The following is a 25,095-nucleotide window of genomic DNA, read 5'->3' as shown; positions in this document are numbered from 1 at the left end:
TTGTGTGATATTTCTCTCTTATAGATTATTCAGGTTTAGATATTCTATATACATAATCTTTTTTTAAAAAAAGGTTTGGGGTCAAGAGAGATTTGAAAAAAAAAAAACTTCCATTTTGCCAGTCATGAACCCATATGAACTCCTGTAATAAGTCACAAGCAAGTTTGTATTGATTCATAAATGATGTCCTTTGTACAGGAAAGATGTTATTAATAGGATGGGAATTTTTCATCTTATCTTTTGTTGTTTTGCTTTTTTAGTAATGGTGACAGAATTTTACTGCTCTGTCTGTTATGCCACAGCTCTCTCTCTTTAACTGTCCTGACTCAGTTTCCCTGCACTAGTTTCCCTTGTCTCAATTTCTTTAACTGTTCTTTGTCAATCCCTTAAGTTGTAACCCCCCCTCCCCCCTGGTCCATTACTGAGGACCAATTACTCTTAAGGTTATAAATTGTTAGCCCAAGCAAGATAAACAAGAAAGTAGACCTCCTGACTCTTTTCTGTCCTCAAGAATTTACAATATCCCTCTAAAATATTCCAAGATAATTTCACTGACATCTTTATCTCTGTGTATTCAGACATCCTGTCTCTGGGTTTTTTGGGGTTTATGGCTTCTTCCATCCTGACAGTTCTCCCGTGCTTCTCATCCCTTCCTTTATTCAGAGAAAAGATATTTAAGAAGTTGGGGTTCCTCCATTCATGGCTGGAGGATGGCGGCTGGCGGCTGGCTGGATGCTGGACTCTGGATTCTTTGAGATGACAGTCTCCTCCAGCCCTGGGACCAACATGGATTCCTTGGTCCCAGTATATCTCTATCTCTGTCTAACTGGATAATTTGAGACAAGAGTCCTGTCCAGTCAATCTTACTCTCCCATTAATAAAATATGAAAAACTCTCTAATCTCCTGCCTCAGTTTCTCCGGCATTACATGTCTGCTTTTTATTTGACTTAATTCTCATTGTCACTCATAACAAATTTTCAAGAGCGCTAGATTTAGTATTAGTAAAATATTCTAAGGTTAACTGAGTGAGACAACTAATCTACCTAAGGACAACTAACTGTGTGATCTTGATTTCATTAGCTGTATGATTTAACCATCTGAGCAATTTGGTCACAATCAACTTTTTATTTTTATGCTTTTTTTATTCATCAAATTTTCACTGTAATTCTTCAAAGAGGAAGAAAGAAGTCATATTTATATGTTATGTCCCTTGTTTTAAAAATACTCATTTTGGTGTTGTTATATGGCAATCACTAAAAAAAAAAAAAAACTACTGTATAATTATGACTGTTATGTTTCGTTTCTTAGTCTAGAAAACTATTACATTAGCTTTTACCTTGCATGAACATTTTTGTAGTCAAATTGCAACAAAGTGGAAAAATCTTGAATAGCTGCAGCCCAATTGGAACTTTCAAAATTATATAGGCCACGTTTTAATAAAGCATCTGTTCTTTCAGGGTTAAAATAAATACACTATATGGAAAAGGAAGAAGAAAGGACACAAAACACACATGAATGACCCCCCCTTTTAAAAGAAAAGATATTTTAAAATAATTCTCTTTTTGAGAGTTTTTTGAGAAATTTTTTAAAGCAAAAGTCATTTAGAGATATTTTTCCTCAGACATTTATTAGGTTAGATCTAAATAAATATTTTGGCAGCATTTAAAGCATATGGGCTATGAAATCTCAAACATCCTGTTCAAATTTCAATATCAAATCTGTAAAAACACTATTCTTTGGGGGAAATTCTAGAAAAGAAAGGCCTTTTAGATGAGAAAATTGATTTGTAATTATAATAGCAGAGCCCTTCACCTCTTATTGTAGCTAGAAGCCATTGATTTTTGGCTTTCAAATCCTTTTAGCTCATTGCCTAATTCTCTCTTCCTTTGTTCCAGTCTCTGAAAAGGCATTGTCTTTGGCTATCCTCACAATGGGTGCCCTTAATCTCAACTCATCCTATCTTCTCCAGTAGTTTGCCCCTATCTCAAGGGGCAAATTATCCCCTTCTCTCATCTTCAGTGTTTATCTACATCCTTTTCTGCTGCCTCAAAACTTGCCCAGGTCTTCCTAATCTCTTCATTTGACCATAGCATCCAACTGTTATCCCATTTCTCTCTTCCCTTTCACTCTACTGAAACTGATCAATCTAGAATAACTCTCTTACCCTCTGACCTAAAAATCTGAGTAAACAACTTTAAGTATTTAATGATACATCAGTCACATAGCATCATGATCTTTAATGTCTCAACTAGGTGGTACTGTGGATAGAGTTAGGCCTGAAGTCAGGAAGACCTAAGGTGAATAGATATCTGGCCTCAGATATTTATTTACTAGCTATGTGAGTGACTGTAGGCAAGTCAGTTGATCCTGTTTGGCTCAGTTCCTCATCAGTAAAATGAGCCAGAGAAGGAAATGGCAAACTATTCCAGTATTTTTGCCAAGAAACTTCAAGAAGGAGTCAAACACTATTAGAATGACTGAACAATAGGAAAGAATAATGGGTTCAAGTCTAAAGTAGTGGGTACAAAATATTTCCTCTAACTCTTGAACACACATTTCTTTTTCCCTTACTTTTCTCCCCTTATGCACTATCTGTTCAGAAAAGAATAAACATAAACTTTTAAAAGAGGCCTGGAAGTGGGACCTGTGTATACACATATAGCAAAAAAGGAACTCTGCTCCAGCCAAGTTAAAGCAAGTCCTCCTCTTCTTTTATAATTATCAAGTTCCCATTAGGTATAGTTCTCTACAGTGCTTTAAGAATCTTGTAAAATTCTGAAGTTGTCTTTTCCTTGGTTGAACCTAGTTTGTCAATACATTTCATTTCCTAAGGCCAAGATTTCCATTGGTCACTGAAGCTCTATAGACATTGCTCTGATTAACACTAAAACTGATGGGAACTCCAGATCTTCCAGTGTCTTTCTAAGTTCACAAAGTACTGACCTAGTAAACGGAGTGAGGGAGGTGGTAGTGGAATTTAATCCTCGTCTGGGCTCATTGAATAACTCCCTTTTCCTCGGTTGTATAGGCCCAAGCAGAAGTGGCTTGTTTTTCAAGGTGCTCCTGAGCCTGGAAACTTGGTGGAAAATAAACTTCTGAAATAGCTTTCTGAACTATATATAGGCCCTCAGGGATTTCATTGACCAATTAGAAAATATTTCATCTAAGTACTTTGCTCCTTTCATATTGATTCAAGAATTGTTTAGTCCAAGTTTACACTTCTAACTGATTGATTCACTTCATTGAGAAGTCTCAGGGTGGGGTGAGGGGAATTATACCCATGTTTATACTACTTACTCTGATCTATGGACCTTTTTACTAATTTCCTAGTTAAACTCTAGTTCATAGGGTGAGGCTGATCAAGGTTGAACTTTTTGAGCTTTCTACTGTTCACAAAGAATGTGGATATACATATTGACAATTGTTGAACTCCCAAAAGACATCTCCTGTTAGTTCTAAGTGAATGGGGTTGAGCCCAGGATAAATTAGTTGTCTTGGAACAAATGAATCATAGGTGAATTATCCCCTTTGATTTGGCCCATAGAATTAAGTCAGCAGACTATTTTTGGCCCTTTGTGTAGAGGGCCAGAACTGTGGAGTGTTATACTTATACTTGAAACTTATACTTACAACAAGATGTTAACTCAGTGGAATTGATGAGAAGATGGCTCTCTAGTTCACATATGTATTAGTACTTAGAATGGTGATGTAATGATTCTCTAGTTCACACATATTCAGTATGCTATAATTATGTAATTGTACTAAGGTATATAAGGACTGAGAGGACTGGAAATGAGACATTCTATCTATCTTTGACTATCCTGCTGGTGGCTATCTTGCCTCCTGTACTCCTCCACCAAGATCAAGACTGAGTCAGAGAAAGACAGATTGTGGAGGAGAGACTGAGTGAAGAAGAGTGTGAGAGTGAGTATGCTCTAGCTTGATTTTCAGACTCAAGACTCAAGAATAAAGGCTTTAAACTTTATTCCTGACTATCCTCATGGTGACAATCCTGCTGAGACCAAGGCCTGTCCGAAGGACCTCCAAGAAAGCTAGCCCGAACATTATACCTTTGTCTTTTTATTCTTTTATCCAGAGGGATCCTGAGAATGCAGCAGGGATGGTGGTAAGAAGAAAGATTACAAATGCCTGTCTTGTAGCAGAAATAGGCATGTGGTCTAACTGGAGAGTTTTTAGACAATGTGGTTTCAAGATAATATCATTAATCCAAGATTAATGTCATTTAATGACAGGTGGAATGATTCCCAAAACAGTAGGGATTTCTATGGAAACCCTCAGCTTCAGGAATTACTTCATGTTAAATCCCTAGAATTATGGGATGTGACTTTGTATCAAGGGAAAGAGAATTTCCTTGCAGAATGACTCTTTGCACAGGAAGAGCTCATATACTTGGTCCCTCATGCTGAAAAGATCTACAGTGAGGAGTCAGTGTCAAGTTACGGAAGAACAAATGAAGAAATGAATGAATGAATGAAAAAACATTTAATCAGCTTTCACTATCACTAGGCACCATGAAAAGTGTTGGAAATAAAAAAATTACAAAGAAGCCTGAATTAACTTCCCTAACTTCCAAAAGCTTACATTCTAGTGAAGAATAACAACATATAAAGAGAAATTATCAGATAGTAGAGGATAGGGATTCAAGGGTATTAATGGTTGGAAATTTTGTAAATGGCTATGAAATAAGGTAAAGGCCTGTTTTGGGATAAGATGAGTTTTAAAAACACCACCACCTCACCTTTCAGTGTTCAGGGTCAGAGGCCAGATTCTGATTTTAGGAAGATGAAAAAAATGGCCAGGGTTCATGGAGTATGGTTTAGAGATAGTTTAAAAGTGATAAAAAGATTGAGGTTTTATATGACACTTTTACAAGAGTGACACAGGTCAACAGGAATGAGCCACAGGTATATTTTGCTTCAGGGAAATCCAAGGTCTTAAGAGAAATAGCATAAAGTACAAAGTCTATATCAATGAATCGCTGTGCTGGTTGAGAGAGGCTCACTAGTTGTTTATTAATCCTGAATTGGGTTTCCTTCTAAGAAGAATCTAAATCTAATCCATGGAATGGCATTGCTTTCAAATATCCTGTGGACAGAGGGAAGAGAATCTATGGGCATTAAGCTCTCTAAATATTTAAATTTATCTTATACTAATTTAATTTTGTGAATTTTGGACAATACATTTATAATTTTAATTTTGGTAAAACAAAGCATCCTTTATCATGCATTTTGTGTGGGACAGTTTCTGAATGACACTTGCAGACTGGTGGATCAGAAGAGGAGGTCCTTTTGCTCTTTTACTTCAGTTATTCTATCTTCATTAAATTTTTTTTCTTGTGGGGACATACTAAAGCTGTCATGTATGCATCAAAACTTCATTCTTTTGATAATCATGAGAGTAGTATTACAAATTTCAGTCACTCAGCAGCAGCTGATGAAAGTACAAGGTTTAAAAACTGACTAGAGTGACATATAGCATGAAAAGGGGATTATGTTGATATTTAGTTAAAGTATATAAATATTTTAAAAGTTTAAGTAATTAACCTTTCCAATATTCTTGGAAATTTGTATCATTTATATTTCTGAAATTATTGAAGCTTAGAATTTATTAAAACTTTTCTGTAGAACTCTGTGACTGAAAAGAAATTTGGAATCTGAGCAACCATCAAAAGTGTTAAAGAGACTAGACAGCATGATTTCCTAAAGAAAAGGGGGATGAAGAATTAAAATCCCCTTGTTACTTGTGTTAAAGGGGGAGAACAAAGAATAAGGCAATAAGACCCAAAGTAGCATTCCAGCATGAATACTTCAATATGCCTAATATTTCAGACAATGGTTGACAATGATAAATGAAAGAACTTCATTTCAATGAATAATTCTTTCTAGCCCAGAATTTCAGTAACCTGATTTCCTTAAACGGGTAGAATAATAATGCAGAAATTCTGTGGTTCCCACCTACCCATAATATCCAGTAATATGCAGGTTCCATTCAAGCCCCAGTCCTTGTTTATAGCACAATAGGTCCTGCCTATTTGGATGGAGTAGCAGAAGCAAATTATGATTGATATTTGTATGGAAAGATTTTAAATACTTGTAAAAATAAATTTAAAAAGAAATTAAGCCATAGAAACCTTTAATATATGAATTATTGCTAATGTCCCTGCTGTGCCTATATGTCACTTACAATAAGGAAAATAATATGAGGGAAAAGGGGATTTTACAACATAGAAGGATTTGTCAATCCTTTGATTTTTGAGCTCTCTGCTACATTTAACCAACTTCTTCTCTTGGATACCCTCTCTCCTTATATGATTTTTTGTGGCATTGTTCCCTTTGGTCCTCCTCATGCTCTTTAATCAGACTACTTTTTCTCAATCTTCTCTCTAAATTATCATACATATCCCACCACCCACAGAACTCTGTGGGTATATTTCAAAACTGTCTATATTTTCTCTTATCTCTCTAGGCCTTTTTGAGACCTCATTAAATCCTGAGCATTTAATTATTTATTATTACTATGCAAATGACTCCCAAATCTATCTATCTATCTATAGCTCTACCCTATTTCCCAAACATCAATTACCTGTTTCTAATGACTATTTCAAATTAGATGCCATATAGCCATCTCAAAATCAATATGTTCAAAATTGAATTCACTTTTTTTCTCCCAAATTCATCCCATTTCTGAAATTCCCTATTTCTGTCAAAGGCAGCACCATTCTTTCAGTCATCCAGGTTTGCAATCAATAGTATATATTCAAGTCCTCATTTTTTTTCATCCCAACCAGTTGCCAAATCTTGTTCATTTTATATCTACAATATCTTTAGCATCTTTCTCTTTCTCACATAGTGAGAGCTTAAGCTAACATCATCTCTTTCCTAAACTATTGTAAAAGTCTTAATTGGTCTTCCTTAAGCATCCCCCTGTTCCAATCTATCTTCCATAATTCTGGTAAATAATTTTCCTAAAGTGCAGGTATAAAAATTTCTGTCCCCTTTTTAGTAAATTAAATCCCAATGGCTCCTTCCTCCTGGTGACAAAAGGCTGAAGAGATATAGGATATAGGATCAAATATAAACTCCTCTATTTGGCATTTACAATCCTTTACAAGTCTTTAAAACTTGACCCAAACCATCTTTCCCACATTATTCTCCATTCCATATTTTGTGTTCTAGTTATACACATTTTTTTTCTGTTTCTCACATAAAAAATTCTCTCATAACAAGACATTGTATAGTTGATCTTCCACAAATAGCATGCATTTCCTCCTTCTCACCCCCATTTCTTAGAATCCTATGATTCCTTAAAACCTCAAATCAATGCCACTTTTTACTTGAAACCTTTTCTGATTTTCCCCCTGCTGTGAATGCCCTACCTTTTAATTAATTGTGTATATTTTGTTCATATTTTTGGTATATTGAGATCTACAAGTTCTGTCAAAATTTTTTTCATAGCTTTATTCAAACAACTCCCGCCCCACCCACCCCCCCAAGAAAATTTAAATTCCTTAAGATTAGGGATTAAGTCACTTTTGTATTAATATCCATAGTGCCTAGCACATACTTAACACAGTAAATATGTTTTGAGTGACTCTTTATATTAAAATAGAAGTACTGGTCACCTGGTGAGAATGAAGAACAACAGATAGACAATAGTGTGAGGATCCACTACTATTCTCATAGTTTAAAAAAAAAAAAAAACTGAAGAAGACCCCTAGCATCTCAAAGGAACCTTGTGAAAAATTTATGAGAGAATATTAACAAATAACATTAGATGAACAAGTTGATTGGGTTGCACTCTCTAAAAAAGCAGAATAACTTCTTGATTTTCTTCATGATAATTTTAATCCTTACTCAAGAAGAAGTCAAAAGAATGGAAAGCTCTCAAGAATGAAATTTTTAAGTTGGAAAGAGAAACAATTATGAATGAAACAAAAATCAAGAGCTGTCTAAAGATATCAATGTGAGGGCAGATGGAATAAGTTCAAACAATTTAAATTTTCAAAAGGTATATAAAGATGATGGAAGCAAGGATTGGTAACAGAGATGAACATGAAAGTGTAATATCCCAATGAGAATTGTGCCAGATGGGCTTTATGAAATTGAGAATGAGCTGGGCTTGTTAGAGAATGCAAAGGTTAACAAAAACAACAAAAATGAAAACAAAAAAGTTTTATTGGGGCAAAAAAAGTAGAAAAAAAGGATAAGATTACATGTAGGGAATATAAGACAACAGAGAGAACAATTTCCACATTTCTTAAGGAGGGATGGTGCTAGAATAGAAATAATGAGGAATAGCCTCAAAACGAGGGAGATCTAAGTTGAAGTCCTACCTCTGACACATATTGACCATATAATTTTGAACAAGCCATTTCAACTTTCAATGTAAGCAGTGCTCTAAAATTATGAAAGTGCCACCCTATATTGGTAGAAAGACATTCCTTATCCAGGAATTTCCTATACTAGTGAATTCAGATCTAGTCATTATACCCACCTGTTTTTTCTCTCTCAAGAAGACTTAACTTTTGTAATGGAAATGAAGAAACAGATGTGGCTAATAAGTTAGTATGAAAGTAATGAGGTATTAAATGAGTAGCTAATGGTCTTTCATGAATTCATGTCACCTGATTCAGATGAACTATTTTCTGTTGATGGAACAACTAATGAACAAGATTAGTGAGTCACTGTCAGTCACATTTGAAAAAGAATAAAGTTTGTGAATGACACTGTATAAAGAAGGGCAAATGATATAATTTTCTAAAAAGGAGAAAGAATATTCTGCAAATTATAGGTTAGTGAACCTAACTTCTGTTACTGAGAATTCAAAAATATCAACCTTACAAGTACATAATGGGGGAGGCACATTAGTCATTTGTATGAAAAAATATAAAAAGTTTATTAATCTACATTGTGATGTAACAGTTAATCAAAGCTAATGTGCTCTTAGACTGCATTAAAAACATACATAAGTTGATCAACTCTGATGATGGCTCTTTTCAACAATGAGGTAATTCAGGCCAATTCCAATAGACTTAATGGAGAGAGCATCCAGACAAAATGTGGACCACAACATAGTATTTTCACCTTTTTTGTTGTTTCTTTGCTTTTTTCTCTCTCTCATTTTTTCCTTTTTGACTTTTTTTGTGCAGCATGATAAATGTGGAAGTAGATATAGTAGGACTGCACATATCTAACATATTAATAAGGAGGTGATAGTTCATAGTCTGGCTTAGTCAGACCACATTGTTTAGTGGTGCTCAGTGTTGAGCATCATAGTTTAGGAAAAACTTTGATAAGTTAGAGAGCATCCAGAGGAAGGTAAGCAAGGAATGAAGGATCTTGAATTGCTGTCATAAAATCATCATCATCATCATCATCATCATCAGTTAGTTCATACATGTCCAACTCTTTGTGACCCCATTTGGATTTTTTTTGGCAAAGATACTAGAGGGGTTTGATATTTCCTTTTTCTGCTCATTTTACAGATGAAGAAACTGAGACAAACAGGGTGAAGTGACATACTTAGGTTCATACAATTAGTAAGTGTCTGAGGCCAGATTTGAATTCAGGGATATGTCTTTCTGACTTCAGCCTTGATACGCTTAAGCTTCCCAGCATTTATATAACAATATATGCCAAGCATTAATATCTCATTGAAGCCTAATAACAACCCTGGAAAGTAGGTACTATTGGCAAATGAAGATTAAAAAGATTTGCTCTAGATCCTACAGTTAATGTGTTTGATATCAGATCTGAACTTAGATCTTCCTGCCTTTTGGGGTAGCATTCTAGGTACTACTCCTACCCATATGAAAATTAAAGGAATTGCGTATATTTAGCCTATAAAAGCTCAGAAGAAGGGATATTTAATTAAGAGTTGTCATGTGAAAAAGGATTCAAGATTTGTTGTTAAAGAGGATTTCTTCATTTTAGGCCTAGAGGGTAAAACTTAAAGCAGAGGATAATCTGATTTAACTCTGATGACAAGAAAAACTTCCTAAAAAACAAAGCTATTCAGATATAATATTGATTGCCTAGGAATGTAGCAAGTTTCCTGTCACTGGAGTTTCAACTAGAAGTCAACTATCTATGTCTCTGTAATACATTTAATGTATTAATAATAATACATGCAAAATACTCTCATATATACAGACTCTTTGTCTCTCTGTGTATCTCTGTCACACACACACACACACACACACACACACACACATGCACACTCACTCATGCAAGCATGCATATAAACTTATAAAGTATAGTAGCATAATAAATAGAAAGCTGGCCTCTGAGTCAAGAAGACTGAGATTCAAGTCCCAATTTGGGTACATACAATCTGAATAACCATGGGCAAATTGGTTAACCTCTGAGTGTTCTCAAGCATCTCTTTACAACTCTAAATTGCACAAGCAAGGACATCACAACACTAGACATAGTTTTCTTATTAAGACTTTCCTATAGCAATAGAATCATGAATCAGATTCAAAATATATGATTTGCTCCCAAGTCTTGCAAGAGGCATCTCATCCTAATGGATAACTATCTGAAATGCTATTAAGCATTTCTGTGCTATATATGAGAAGTTTATGAAGGCACCCCTAAATTGAAGCACCTTTTCCATTAATTATAATGCACCAAGAACCAAAGGTATATATAGATCTTAGAGCAAGATGATGAAGATAATTCATTAGAGAAAGGACTTCTATGCCCAAAGAATTATAAAATTGTGCATACCCTTTACACAGCAGTGTCACTACTGGATCTCTATCCCAAAGACATCATAAAAGATAGGAAATGTCCCACATGTGCAAAAATGTTTGCAGCAGCTCTTTTTTGTAGTGGGAAGGAATTGGAAATTGAATGGATGCCCATCAGTTGAGGAATGGCTGAATAAGTTATAATATATGAATGAAATGTAGTGTTATTGTTCAGTAAGAAATGATGAGCAGATTGATTTCAGAAAAGCCTGGAAAGATTTACATGAACTGATGATGAGTGAAGTGAATAGAACTATTGTGCATAGTAATAGAAATATTATGTGATGATCAGTTATGATAGACTCAGCTCTTAGCAATGCAGTGATCCAAGACAATTCCAATAGACTTGGGATGGAAAATGCCATCTGCATCCAGAGGGAAAATTTTAGACACTGATGCAAATTGAAGTATACTATTTTCGCCTTTTGTTTGCTTTTTCTTTTTCATGTTTTTTTTTTTTCCTTTTGGTCTGATTTTTCTTGAATAACATGACAAATTTGGAAATAAGTTTAGAAATACATGTTTAAACTATATTGGATTGCTTGCTGTTTTGGGGGGAGAGGCTGAAAGGAAAAAATTTGGAACACAAAATTTTACAGAAATTAATTTGAAAACTGTATTTACATATATTTAGAAAAATAAAATATTATTGTGGGAAAAAAAGAAAATGGACTTCCTTCAACAACTGTGGTATACAAAATATAGATCGTAAAATAAAAGGTAAAAAAAAAATTTTAAAAACTACGCCCTCTAAAATATAAAAACAATAGTGAAGCCATTTTGTGCACCATTTTTACCTATAGATGTCTATGCTTTGTAATACCATGGACTTCATAACCCTCGAGAATGTATGTCCTGGTAGAAAACTCAGAGGGCATATATATAGGAAAGCCTTGTTCTAAATGAGAATCTAGTCACTTTGGGAGTATACACTGATGTGCTGTTGAACTAAAGTAAACTTAAAATACTTAAATGTTTGTAGATTTTTCACTGAAGCTTAGAATTCAGAATTGGAAAGAGATTGATGACTACGTTCTCCTCTCCAACCTCTTTAACTGTCAAAGACTGAGAATAGTGCTAGTTTGTGAGTGGAATTTTTTTTTCATCATCCCAATAGTAGCAGAAGGCAGAAAGGATGCAGGCTTGGAGAGGATGGATAGAAGCAGGGAGATGAAGATGATTTTCTGTAGTTACAATACATGTTACCAAACTCCATGTATGAACCTCAACTAGATCTCACAAGTATGTGAAACTACCGACTACATGGGAGAGAATGAGGATTAGAGTATGACAATTAAGATTCTTTTACAATTGTCTTATAATTCTAAGGGAAATGAGAAAAGGAGCTAAAATTCTTCAAACAGTGTTTAGTTATTCAGGCACCAATGTGTAGAGACACAATAATTCAACATCAATATGCTGAAAGATAAGCCACAAAAAAATGATTATCAAGTAATTAAATTGGTTTAATGATAAAAAGCCCCAAATCCCAGACTTTCCAACCTACAAAACATCTATTCATACAAAGACTTTTAGGAAACTCTTATCATGACAATACTATATCTATATAAAGATATAAAATTTAAAAAATACTAACATGATATGAAGGAAAACTTACTCACTTTGGAATAATCACCCATGGCCAGTAATTTGTTTTCTATATCAAGTATCTCAGCTCTCTTGAAATAGATGTCATCATCTGTAGGCCTACACTTAATTGCTTGGGTATAATTTAGCAGTGTCAATGTAAAATTACCTTTTTTCTTGAAAATTTCAGCCTTTGATAAATAAACATCTAAAGACAAAGATTAAAATTTAGTGTTTCAATATTTTATTCATCAAGAAAAAAATTTCCTCAAAATAACTATTTTTCCTTAAAAGATCTTAAATTTAGAGATTTTTTTAAAGCATTGAAAAATGCCCAATTTTCCCTGTGTTTAATAAACTTCTAATACAATTTAAAAGTTTAATTGTTTGTTATATATTTCAAAGAACTATCCAATTTTGAAGTCATTAATTTAGCATGATGACATATAATTATCATGTTGATTAGACATGATGTTGATAAACCAACCCCAATATCATGGGTTTGATTCCTAAGATGGGGTGTTCTAGAATTGTCTTCAAACCAGTCTCTAAGATACAGTTTCTTAATCACAGGATGGGATGGTCCATTAATTTCAAGTAAAAATGTGACATCATCATTAGAAAAATTACTCAGGATAACATTTATACTAAGAGTTAGGTAGAGGAATGGAATAATTATTTTTATGTGAAGGACAGAATATAATTCAAAATAAAACTAATATGTAAGCAAAAGCTCAGATTGTCTCAGAGTCCTATAGGAAAAATTATTTATATAGGTTGAAAAAAATTATTATACTGTTTAAACCTAACCTTATGGGATAAAAGGTTATCTGCAAACAGAACGTGTCCTGAACCCAGAAACTCTCTGGGAATGCTGAAGATAGTAACAAAGTATTTTGGGTTCCCTCAGGTCCTAGTTTCATGCAAAGCAGTCTTTGGGTTTTCATACTCAGGACTTAAGATCTCCCCAAGCTTGTGTTTTGGGTTCCCTTCATATAGATGATTGTGATCAATAAATTTATCTCATGATTCAAGTGTGACTCTTCTGCAGAAAATTTTTCTTTAAATCCTATATAATGTGAACCTTTCAAGTGCCTGGATAGAGGGAAATACACCTCCTTTGTGTTTCATTCTCCTTTACCAAGTGACCTAATAAACTTCTTTCTAAAACTATTTTCAGGATCTAAAATGGTGAAATCCAATGGAACTCTTCTGAACTCTTCTAGGATTCTATTCCAAATAATGTTAATTTTAAGATAATGCCTCAAATCAACTTTTAGAGTTACAGAGTCAACAAAATCTCAGTGGGAGACATATTTCTATCCAAAGACAACTTAAGAGAGTATACAGGAGAGGGGCAGCTAGGTGACATAGTGGTTAGAATAGTGGATAGAATTGTCAGTTCAAATCTGGCCTCAGACCACTTAACACTTCCTGGCTGTGTGTGACCCTGGGCAAGTCACTTAACCCCAATTGCCTAGGCAAAAAAAAAAAAAGAAAAGAAAAGAAAAGAAAAAGTATATAGGAGATATCTGAGGTATATGCAGGCCTGGAGTGTAGCAGGAATATTGGGTCTTGGAGGTGACAGTAACAGCAGCAGTAGCAGCTTCTGAAGCTCTCAGCCCAGAAATAGTAAGATGATTGGATAACTGGTCACAAAGAAAATACAGTGGACCCTTTGCTGGCACTGGGTACAGCGAGTAGTAATCCACAAATTAAGTGGGGAAGAACGCTTGTGATTGGTCACATTGGTTCCAGGGCCAAAAGGACAGATAGAATTTGTGGCTTTATTACCTAGTTCACAATTTCAAGGCTAAGAGGAGTTCTAGCATTTGCAATTGCAGAGGAACAGGAGCCCTTTCTGGGTAAAGACCCATAGAATAGAAGAACAATGACCACATCATCTTCAGGATAACACCATCTTGGAAGCAGACCCCCAGTCTAGTCCTGAAAACAGTAGCACAAAAATTCATAAAGCTCAGGACAGTGCCTCCCCATCCTCTAATGAGCAGAGCCCAAATTTAACATTAAATTTGAGTCAAAAAATAAGCTAAAAAACGAACATATCACAACCAAAAGAGAACTTGACCATAAAAGGCTGCTATGATAGTAGGAAAGACTAAGACAATCTTAGACTGTCTTTACAATATTTTTCAGTTATAAGCAAAATTTCACAGTAAAATGTTAATTGAATGAATCCAAGGCAAGCAAGAATTCCTGGAAGAATTAAAGAAAGACTGAACAAGTTGTGATATATTAATGTGATGAAATACTATTGTTCTATAAGAAATGATGAGCAGGAAAATTTCAGGAAAACCTGGAAATACATACATGACCTGATGTTGAGTAAAGTGAGCAGAACCAGGAGAACATTGTACACAGTAACAGAAATATTATGTAATGATCAGGTATGATAGACTTAGCTCTTCTCAACAATGCAGTGATCCAAGACAATTCTAATAGAATTGTGATAGAAAATGCCATCCATATCCAGAGAAAGAACTATCTAAGACTGAATGTGGATTGAAGTGTGATGCTGGAGAAACTGAGGCAGGAGAGAGATTAGAGAGTTGTAATATTTTATTAATGGGAGAGTAAAATTGACTGGACAGGACTCTCGTCTCAAATTATCCAGTCAGACAGAGATAAAGATATACTGGGACCAAGGAATCCATGTTGGTCCCCGGACTGGAGGAGACTGTCATCCCAAAGAATCCAGCGTCCAGCGTACAGCTGCCAGTCGCCAGCCTCCAAAAATGAATGGAGGAACCCCAACTTCTTAAATACCTTTTCTCTAAACAAAGGAAGGGGTAAGAAGCAAGGGAAAACTTCTATCAGGATAGGGAGGCCATAAATCCTAGAAAACCCAGAGAGAGGATGTCTGAATACAAAGAAGTAAAGATATCAATGAGATATCTTGAAATATTTTAGAGGGATATTGTAAATCCTTGAGGACAGAAAAGAGTCAGGAGGCCTACTCTCTTGTTTATCTTGCTAATTTATAACCTTTGAACAAATAGTCCTCAGTCTTACTGAGTCAGAGGGGGATTTACAACTAAAGCGATTGAGACAGAACATTTATGGAAACTGAGACAAGGGAAACTCATACAGGGAAACTGAGTCAGGACAGTTAAAGAGAACTGTGGCATAATAGAAGCACATAGTATTTTGATTTTTTCTTTTTTGTTGTTTTTCCTTTGTGTTATGATTTTTCTCTCACAATATGACTAATATGGAAATATTTTAATATGATTGTACATGTACATCAGATTGCTTGATGTCTTATAGACAGGTTAAAGGAAGAGAGGGAGAAAAATTTGGAATTCAAAATCTTACAAAAATGAACGTTGAAAACTACATTTACATGTAATTAGAAAAATACAATACTATTAAGTAAAAGAAATTAAATAAAAATGAGTTCTCGAGAAAAAAATGGGGAAAGAAATGAGAGTGATACAAGGAAATTTTGAAAAGAAAATTAACAGCTTTGTAAAAGAGGAGAATAGAATTGTCCTAATAGTAAAAGAGAAACAAAAACTCACTACAGAAAAGAATTTTTTAAAAAGCAGAAAAAACCAAATGGAAAAAGAAAATTCACTAAATAAAAGAACTCCTACTGGGAATTGTGGGAAAATAGCAGAGTAAGGCAGGAAATTACCTGGTTCTTCCAAATTCCCCTCCAAATAAAATAAATTTTAAAGTAGCAGAAATAATTAAAAGTTGGGGTAAAACCTAAGCCTAAGGAAGCTTGAGAGTATATTAGGAAAAATTTGACCAACAGGGTAGTAGTCTGGACAGAGTAAAGGTTTGATACAATAGCATTAACAAACAGTAAGCTATGGGGACAGTTATGTTGAGGCAGCAGCTCTGGCTTCAGAAATTTTTGTTCTGCTGATAGTGTTGGGATCAGGTTTAGGGTAAGACAGTGAGACCTTCTGCTAGCACTGGACAAGGACATAGTTCCAGGCTGTGACTTTGGGGTAAGTTGTGGAAGGGTGGGGATCCTGATAGTTGTGGTCACTCACAGAAGAGCAGGGTCTCTGGTTTTGGATCCATGATACTTATGACTGAGAAGGCCTGTGGTGTACTCTGGATTGCAAGGAGTGAAGAGTATTTGTACTGACAGTGGTGGAGAGGAGCAGCTCAGAGGTGGAGAGAAGTACCTGATGTCACTCAGATACCAAAATGTGAGCCAGAGGAGCAGTGATAACAACTGGGCCTCGAAAAAAAACCAAAACAAAATGGAAAAACCAAGAAGTCAAACCTCCCCCACAACTCTCAAAAGAGCTCTGAAAACAATACCAAAAAACCCTGAAACCAAGACAATGACAAACTCTGGGAAAAGAGCCTGACCCTAAAATAAATTTAAGAGCCAAGAAATAGGCAGTTTTATTATTTTTTTAAATGAGTAAATTATAAAAAGAATTTAACCATAGATAATCACTATGGTGATAGAAAAGATCAGAGTTCAAGGTTAGAAAAAGACAATTAAGTCAAAACAGCTATTTGTAAAACTTCAAAGAAAAATATAAAATGGTCATAAGCCCAAAGAGAGTTATTGGAAGAACTTTAAAAGGAGTTTAAAAGTCAAACAAGAGATGCAGATTAAATACTGGGAAAATAAGAGCAATGCAAGAAAATTAAGAAAATTATGAAAAGAAATTCAATCAATTGGAAAAAGCAATTCAAAAACTTACTGAAGAAAATAACTCTAAAACTGAGTAGACAAAAAGAAGTTGATGACTTTATAAGACATCAAGAAATAATATCAAAAAATTAAAAAAGAAGAAAATATGAAATATCTCATTAAATAAACAAATTACTGGCAAAATAGATTGAGAGAAATAATTTAAGCATTGTTGAATACCTATAAGTTATGACTTATAAAAAAGTATAGTTAATGAAATTATTAAGGAATGTTATCCTGAAGTTTATGAAGTTTTAGAATTAGAGGGTAAAATAGATATTGAAAAAAAATTTACTAATCACTACCTGAAAGAGATCCTAAAATGAAAACTCACAGGAACATTATAGCTAAATTTCAAAGCTAAGTCAAAGAGAAAAATATTTCTAACAACTAGAAAGAAACAATTCAAATGATAAGGGGCTATAGTCAGGATAACACAAGATGTAGCAGCTTCTATATTAAAAGACCAAAGGTATGGAATATGATATTCTGAAGAGCAAAGGAGTTGGGATGACAACCAAGTATAACCATAAGAAAGCAAACATGAAGAGCAGCTAGGGGTTGCAGGGCATAAAGCACCAGGCCTGAAGTCAGGATTAAATCTGTCCTCAGACACTTAACACTTACTAGCTGTGTGACCTTAGGCAAGTCACTTAACCCCAACTGCCTCAGCAAAAAAAAAAAAAAAAGAAAAAAAGAAAAAAAAAAGGTAAGCATGAAAGACTAAAAATAAGGGATTTAATAAGGTTAAATTGTTTATATCTTATATGGGAAAATGATGTATGTAATTCTTAAGAATGTTATTATGAGTGACCAAAAATAGCACACACAAAAAACTTGGAGCCGAGTTGATTATGATGGGATTATCCCCCCAAAACTAAAATTGGGTAGGAAAAAGTAAAATGAAGCAAATTTTCTCATACAAAGGAGATGTGAATGGAAGAACTTGCAGAAGTAAGGTGTATAGGGTAGGGGACCAATAACACAGGAATTTTATTCTCATTAGAATTAGATTAAAGAGGGAATGACATATATACATTTAGTTGGATATAAAAGTCTCTCTCAAAAAGGATAATATGAAAATGTTTTGTATGATTTCATATGTATAACTGATATATTGTTTGCATCTCAATGGATTGGGGAGAGAGTTATTGGGAAAGAGAGAATATGGAACTCAAAATTAAAAAGAAAAAAAGAAAATTGGCTAACAAATAAATAATTAGATAAATTTAAAGAGAAAAATCTTTCAGATTTTGAGGTCTGTGCTTGCAGACAACAACTTTGAAATTGAAAATGTAGCTAGATAGAAAAATATATAACTCATAGCCATTTACTTTAACATTTAAAAATTGTAGTAAAAAAAATAATAATAAATAGCACTTATATAACACCCACTTATGTGTGAGGCCCCAAACTAAGCACTTTACAAATATTTTATTTGATCCTCACAATTATACTAGAAGGTAGCTACTATTATTATCCTCATTTGATAGTTGAGGAAACTGAAGCAGACACAAGTTAAATGACTTGCCCAATGTTAAACAGGTAGTATGGGAAGCAGAATCTAAATCCATGTCTTTCTGATTTCAGGCTTAGCACACAAGTGGTTCCTCCCAAAATATGATTTTGACAATGACTATAAGAGAAGGGAAAAGGCAGAATTTAAGGTAAAAAAAACACACATTTACTATCTTTATAGAAAACCTACCTGCATTATTTTTATTATATTTAGTTATATAATTTAAGTCATCTAAAGCATCAGCAGTTCTGTCTAGGAAAAGGTATATGAAATGTCGGTGCCAGTAAGCATTAAGTAACAGAGGTTCTAAGAATATAGCCTAAGAGAAAAAAAAAAGTATGTTAAATTCAATTTTACTTGGTAAGTGTTCAAATAAAACTTACAAAGCACTGTCTTAAGAAATAACTTCTAATTGTAATATTAAAAAACTTTGAGGAAAAAGTTATAGGATCCAGAACTAGAAGGGGAATCAAGTACATATAGTGGGAAGGAACATATCTGACCAAGAATTCCCTCTACAAAGCACTGACAAATGATCATCCAGGTTCCATTCAAAATGGAATGAGTGAGGGGAAAGCTAATTCCCCAGATCTTGAGGGTGAAAACATTATGCCCCAAATGGAATACAATATTCTAGATGTGATCTGCCCATACTAGAATAAAATACTCACTTCCCAAATTATGGGAAGAATCCTGCTGTGAACACCACTTTACACTAATAAAGAATTGAGGGTTTGGTTTTTTTTTAAATGAATAAAGTTAAGCTCAAGTTCAGAATTATAGCAGTTTACAGATTTGAAGCTACCATCTTTGACTAAAAATCTGGTGTACTTTCTATGTAAACTGTCTCTCGAGTATAGTCTTTTAAATACTGGTCTTCATTTGAAAAGATGAAAAATTATATTTCCCTTCATTCATTTCAGTAGAATGTCAATTCAGTTGTTGGACAAGAATCATATAGTTGCAGCACTAATAGTGCTTTGGGCATTTATGATCCTCCCCTCCCTTTGTTTTTGAGTCTGTCCACCACTGTTTAGCAGTAGATGTGGAACAGTCTAAAGGTCATGTCCTAAATTTTTTAGGCTGCTACAGCCATAGAACTCATTACTGAATTCATAACCAGTCTACTCATATTTAAATAGGTTGGTCCTTGGACAAGTTAGAACCTGCAGCCAGAATAGGACATTCAAATATATCTTCATTTTAAACATTAAAATAAACATTCTATGTTACAAATATATTCATTTCCCAAAGTGACAAACTGCCAACATGATAAAAATCAAGCATATATAATGTATTTCATTTGGATGAAATTTACCTCTTGTAGATCATTCATAGCCTTCTTTAATTTGCCTAACTTCCTATAAATAGCTCCGCGTCGGCAATATAGCAAAGCAGCCATTTTCTTTTTTTCTTTTATTTCTTTAGTCAGGTTCTCTATTTCACACTCTAAATGCTTTCTATCATCCTCAGAGAGTTCTGGATTTGAGAAATCATCTAATTCTATTTTTAAATCTTTTTTTTCTTCTGGAGGTTTGACTGGCTCAATGGGAATTTGAATGATTTCCTTCCCAACGTGTTCTGACTCTTTAGTTGGAAGTGTGTCTTGTAATTCTTGAACCCAAAAGTCCAAAACCCATTGCTGAGGGTCTGTATTTTTTGGAATTCCACCATGCTTCTGAGCAAATTCATTAAAATTTAACACAGCAGGCAGACTAGGGCAGCGACTTCGACGAACATATATAGGCACATGGAGAAAAAATTTCTTCTGTTCCCGAAGAATGACAAGAGATTTTGATCTAAATTTAAAAAAAAATAATAATTTTACTCGAAAAATTCATTTTACTACAGGTGGTAAATTAATTTAATTAAACTATATGCCAATTTTTTTCAGTTACTATTTATCAAAGCCAAATTATATGACTATCATTTATGTAACTCATAACAATTCACCATTCCCAGTAAATAAAAGGAAATTTTTATATATATGTAAACATGTGGTACAGATTCTATGAATATAGATATGCTGTGAACAAATTATATATATTAAGAATATTAAATACTGAAGTAGTGAAATCAATATTTCTTTCAAGTCTGATTTTCAGTATTCCCAAAAGACATTTCATTTTGGCAAAGTTAAAATTAGAATTGAGAAGATTACTAACTGTAGGCCACAGTTATAATTATGAAAAAGTTCATGCTTTCTGAAGAGTTGGGAAGAAAAAGTAATAAAGAGTAATAATAAGTAAAATAAAAGTAATAATAGGCAAAAGGATGAGAACGAGAATTTGAGGTTCTATTCACAGAGAGAGAAGAGCAACTTTCATATCTTACATCAAATTAGATTGCCAATAAGATTCATTTAGATTTTAGATCTTACTATTTTTCTCCAATTTTCATCCTTCTCCATACAACAAAACATTTCCTGGGAAGAGTGGGAAGAATTTTTAATTGCTTTCTAAGCAAAGTCAATTTCTTCACCCCAAAGAAGACCCTATGTTAGAAACATTTTTCAAGAAAATATTATATATTTAAATGTATTTTTATTAATATTTTGGTAAGGTTATATTTGTTTTTTTTTAATTTAATTTTATTTAATAATAACTTTGTATTGACAAAATCCATGCCAGGATAATTTTTACACAGCATTATCCCTTGCAATCACTTATGTTTTGCTTTTTCCCCTCCCTCCCTTGTCCCCCCCCCCCCAAGATGGCAAGCAGTCCTATATATGTTAAATATGTTGCAGTATATCCTAGATACAATACATATTTGCAGAACTGAACAGTTCTCCCGCTGCACAGGGAGAATTGGATTCAGAAGGTAAAAATAACTCGGGAAGAAAATCAAAAATCAAATAGTTCACATTCATTTCCCAGTATTCCTTCTTTGGGTGTAGCTGTTTCTGTCCATCATTTATCCAATGAAACTCAGTTAAGTCTCTTTGTCAGAGAAATCCACTTCCATCAGAGTACATCCTCATACAATATCGTTGTCGAAGTGTATAATGATCTCCTGGTTCTGCTCATCTCACTTAGCATCAGTCCATGTAGATCTCTCCAAGCCTCTCTGTATTCATCCTGCTGGTCATTCCTTACAGAGCAATAATATTCCATAACATTCATATACCGGTAAGGTTATATTTGTAATTGGAAAGGGTTTATAAAAGGATTTTTAAAAAAGAAAGCAATATGTATCATACTGTACTTTTTTGTAGGCCCTCTATGTTACCATTATCAAGTGAGTGATTCTATCTTGGAACTGTGGAAACTCCATTCCATGCAAAGTAAGAAGACATGTTTATCTTTGTATCAATTCTTTTAATCTCTTCCCATTTCTGAGGTTGCTTCTAAGTAATAATAATATTGGTTAATAATCCTACTTTTGGTTGCAATGCAAAATAGCCCATCTACAAAGCTAATACTATTTGGAAGGAGGCTGCTTTCTCAAACGTGTTTGTAACTTGAAAAATTAAGTTTCTACTGGTGTGGTTCAACTGTGATCTTTTTACTCCACAATAATTTATTACGAATCAAGGTCACTAAAAATCAAATAAAAAGAAAAATTTTCATATGAAAAATGACATAGAGAACTTGCAGGGTCTCTCAAACACTTTAGAACATAAAGACACTTGAAAATATAATTTGTATATTTTTCCCTATAATTTTAACAAATTACTGGGCATATCTACCAATATTGTTCTTCCTGTGTTATATCGACTGCTCTCTATGGTCTTAATGTTATCTTCTTTGTGAGAGCTTTGTTGACAGGGTCCCTCTAGATTTGTTGAGAGATGATGGTAAAAAGGTTGTACCATTCAGGGTACATGAGTATAGACAACTGATTCCTGACAATGATTCTTATGACAATAACTTAAGTAAAATGTATAATAGAATAGGTATGTTAATGGATATAGAAAGAAGTCCAAAGTTGTTGTACAAACCTCAACCTTTTATTTGAACATATACCAAACATTTGTTCATAATAATTGCAGGATTTGTCATGAAGTAAATGTATAGTTCTATGGATCTGGGATAGAAGAAGAGGACTATGAGTGGAAACTAAAAGTATCTTGGAGAGACTTAGACACAAAATATGATAGGGACATTCATTTAATATAGTGACACAAAAGTCATAAGAACACTCATCTCTTCCACACAAACTCCTAAAAAACAATCTGGAAAGAATATTATAAATATAAATGATAAAGGAGAAAAAAACTTTCTTCATCTAATTCAGAAGTGCAGAACCATTCTGGAAATCAATCTGGAGTTCAAAATACTTCAAAAAGTCACTAACTTGAGCATACTCATCAAGCCCCATATACCACTACTAAGATCATACCCTAACTAAATCAAAGAAAGAGAAAAAAGAGTCATATAGAAGCACTATTTGCTATAGCAAAAAATTAGAAACAAAGTGGTTGTCTATCATCTAAAGAATGGCTAAATAAATTACATATATGAATCTAATGAAATATTATTGTACCTTAAGAAATAGTGAGACAGATTCAGAGAAACCTAAAAAAGAATTGTATGAATGGATGCAAAGTGAAACAAGTAGAACTAGAACAATTTATACAATAATGTTGCAAAGGAATATTATTATGAAAGATTTAAGAACTATGAATCATGGAATCACATCTCTGGAAAGTTGATAATCAATCATGTTTCCCATCTCTTGAAAAGGAAATAATGAACTAGAGGTTCACAGAACAAAATATATATTTTCCCAACAAGGCTAATGTGTGTATTACTTGTTAGAAAGGATGCTTGCAAAGTGTTTCATATATTATTTTATGATTATGTATACACACACATAAATATATAGCACTGACATTTTTAAAATGTGAAATTCAAAGATTTAAAGACACAAGTTTAAGTGCATTCTTTATAAAAAAAAAAAGATCATTAAAAACAAACAAACAAACAAACCTTTCAAGAGTCTTTGGAGGCTTTGATAATTCTTTAAGCACTGAATTTATTTTTTCAATATTCAGCTTTTTCCTTAATTTCCTCCTTTTTCTCTTAGGAAAAAGAATGTAACTAGTTCTTATTTTTCGAGCTGGCTCTAGATGAATAGTTTCCTTTTGTTCACTGGGCTGGATTAACTCATTTTGTAAATGTGAAGTTTCAGTCACATTCAAATTTTCATCAGCAGCAATGTCTTCTTTTGTTTCATAAGCCATAGTCTTTAAAACGTGCTCTTGCAGAATCATTATTTCATTCAGGTTACTTTGCAGATCGTCTGGTATCATTGGTAATATTGAATCTCTTTGCATAGTAAAATTAAATGCAGATATTGATCTCTTAGGACTTTTCTAAAAGATAAAAAAAGAAACCTGATTTAATTTTTCATGTCCAATACAGGGAACTATGAGTTTCATTAGTTTCTAGAAATTCATTTAATTTAATTTAAAATATGCAAAGTTATATTATAAGGATATTATTTTTTTAAATGATGAGCAATATTAACTACCCAGCAATTAATTACTAAAATTAGTTGATGAAAGAATATGTTTTAGGTAATTGTGACCTATTATTATTAGAGAAGACTAATATTGGAAAAAATGTGCTGCAGTCATCACCACAAAAGCATAAAAATACTTTAAAGAGAAAACAAAAGCCATTTTTAGAAATACCAATCTTTCAAGAAAGAATCATCTATTATTATAGTTATGGAAATCCTCCAGTAGCTTAAGTCACTTCTCCAAAAATAAAGGTCAGATGAGTAAAGAAGTTGTCACTTAGCCAGAAGGTAAGCAAATAAAGAATAGAAAACTAGAAAAGAAGAAGACTGCTTTCAACCAAGAACTTGCTTAGTATTGTGGAATGCAAAGCCAAAAGAATGAAGTGTCTGTTCCTCCTAGGATCCAGGGCCAGAGAGAGCAAAAGAGAGTAGAGGTCTGCTGTAACTATTTCCTCTGGGACCAATTAAGATAGCTATGTAGCAAGTGGCTAATTTTACTTCAGATACTAGTTATGTGATCCTGGGCAAATCACTTACCCTCTTCAGCCTCAAATCTAACCCTAACCTACCTCACAGGATTGCTGTAAGAATGAATTCAGATAACATTATATAACTTGTAACCAACCTTAAAATGCGAGATTAAAATTAGCTACTAGCCAATAGTTACAGAAGAATTACTAGGGAGTGGAAAGGACTCTGAGAAGATATATGTCAGAAAATTCCAATCTCAGATTTCCTTCACAAACAAAAGAAATTTGCTCCTCTGGATGAACATAGACTGATAAAAAAAAAAAAAAAAAAAAGGCAAAAACAATTGAAACTTTGAGCAGATCAGGGGATCTTCTGGGACAATCCAAGAAGACTGGAAGATTAACCCCAGGACTGAAGTTTAGTCAGTATGTGTTGGAATCCTTACAAAGTGTAAAGTCATTAGAGTTGATAGAGACAATAATTATCTAATTTAGCATGGTTCAGTATGATTGATCTGATCTTACAAGGAGATGTTATGGGCCAGAAAAAACAAGGTACTAAGAAACAATGTTTGTGTTCACACCTTT

General features: G+C 33.7%; 1 protein-coding gene across 1 annotated transcript in view; it reads right to left on the bottom strand.

The window, feature by feature from the left end:
• TTC6 (tetratricopeptide repeat domain 6) overlaps window positions 1–25,095 on the bottom strand; it is a 288,496-nt gene that overhangs the window by 138,950 nt on the left and 124,451 nt on the right. Inside the window, exons 12-16 of the mRNA XM_051978083.1 lie at window positions 23,503–23,888; window positions 19,887–20,367; window positions 18,758–18,887; window positions 12,398–12,570; window positions 1,338–1,474 (exon numbers count right to left, since the gene is read on the bottom strand). Coding sequence (XP_051834043.1) covers window positions 1,338–1,474; window positions 12,398–12,570; window positions 18,758–18,887; window positions 19,887–20,367; window positions 23,503–23,888 — 1,307 coding nt within the window. The remainder of the gene's footprint in view (window positions 1–1,337; window positions 1,475–12,397; window positions 12,571–18,757; window positions 18,888–19,886; window positions 20,368–23,502; window positions 23,889–25,095) is intronic.

This window comes from Antechinus flavipes, chromosome 2, assembly GCF_016432865.1.
Source record: "Antechinus flavipes isolate AdamAnt ecotype Samford, QLD, Australia chromosome 2, AdamAnt_v2, whole genome shotgun sequence".
In the NCBI taxonomy this organism is placed as follows: domain Eukaryota; kingdom Metazoa; phylum Chordata; class Mammalia; order Dasyuromorphia; family Dasyuridae; genus Antechinus; species Antechinus flavipes.
The sequence above is the reverse complement of the archived record's forward strand: the minus strand, read 5'-3'. Positions and strand labels throughout refer to the sequence as shown.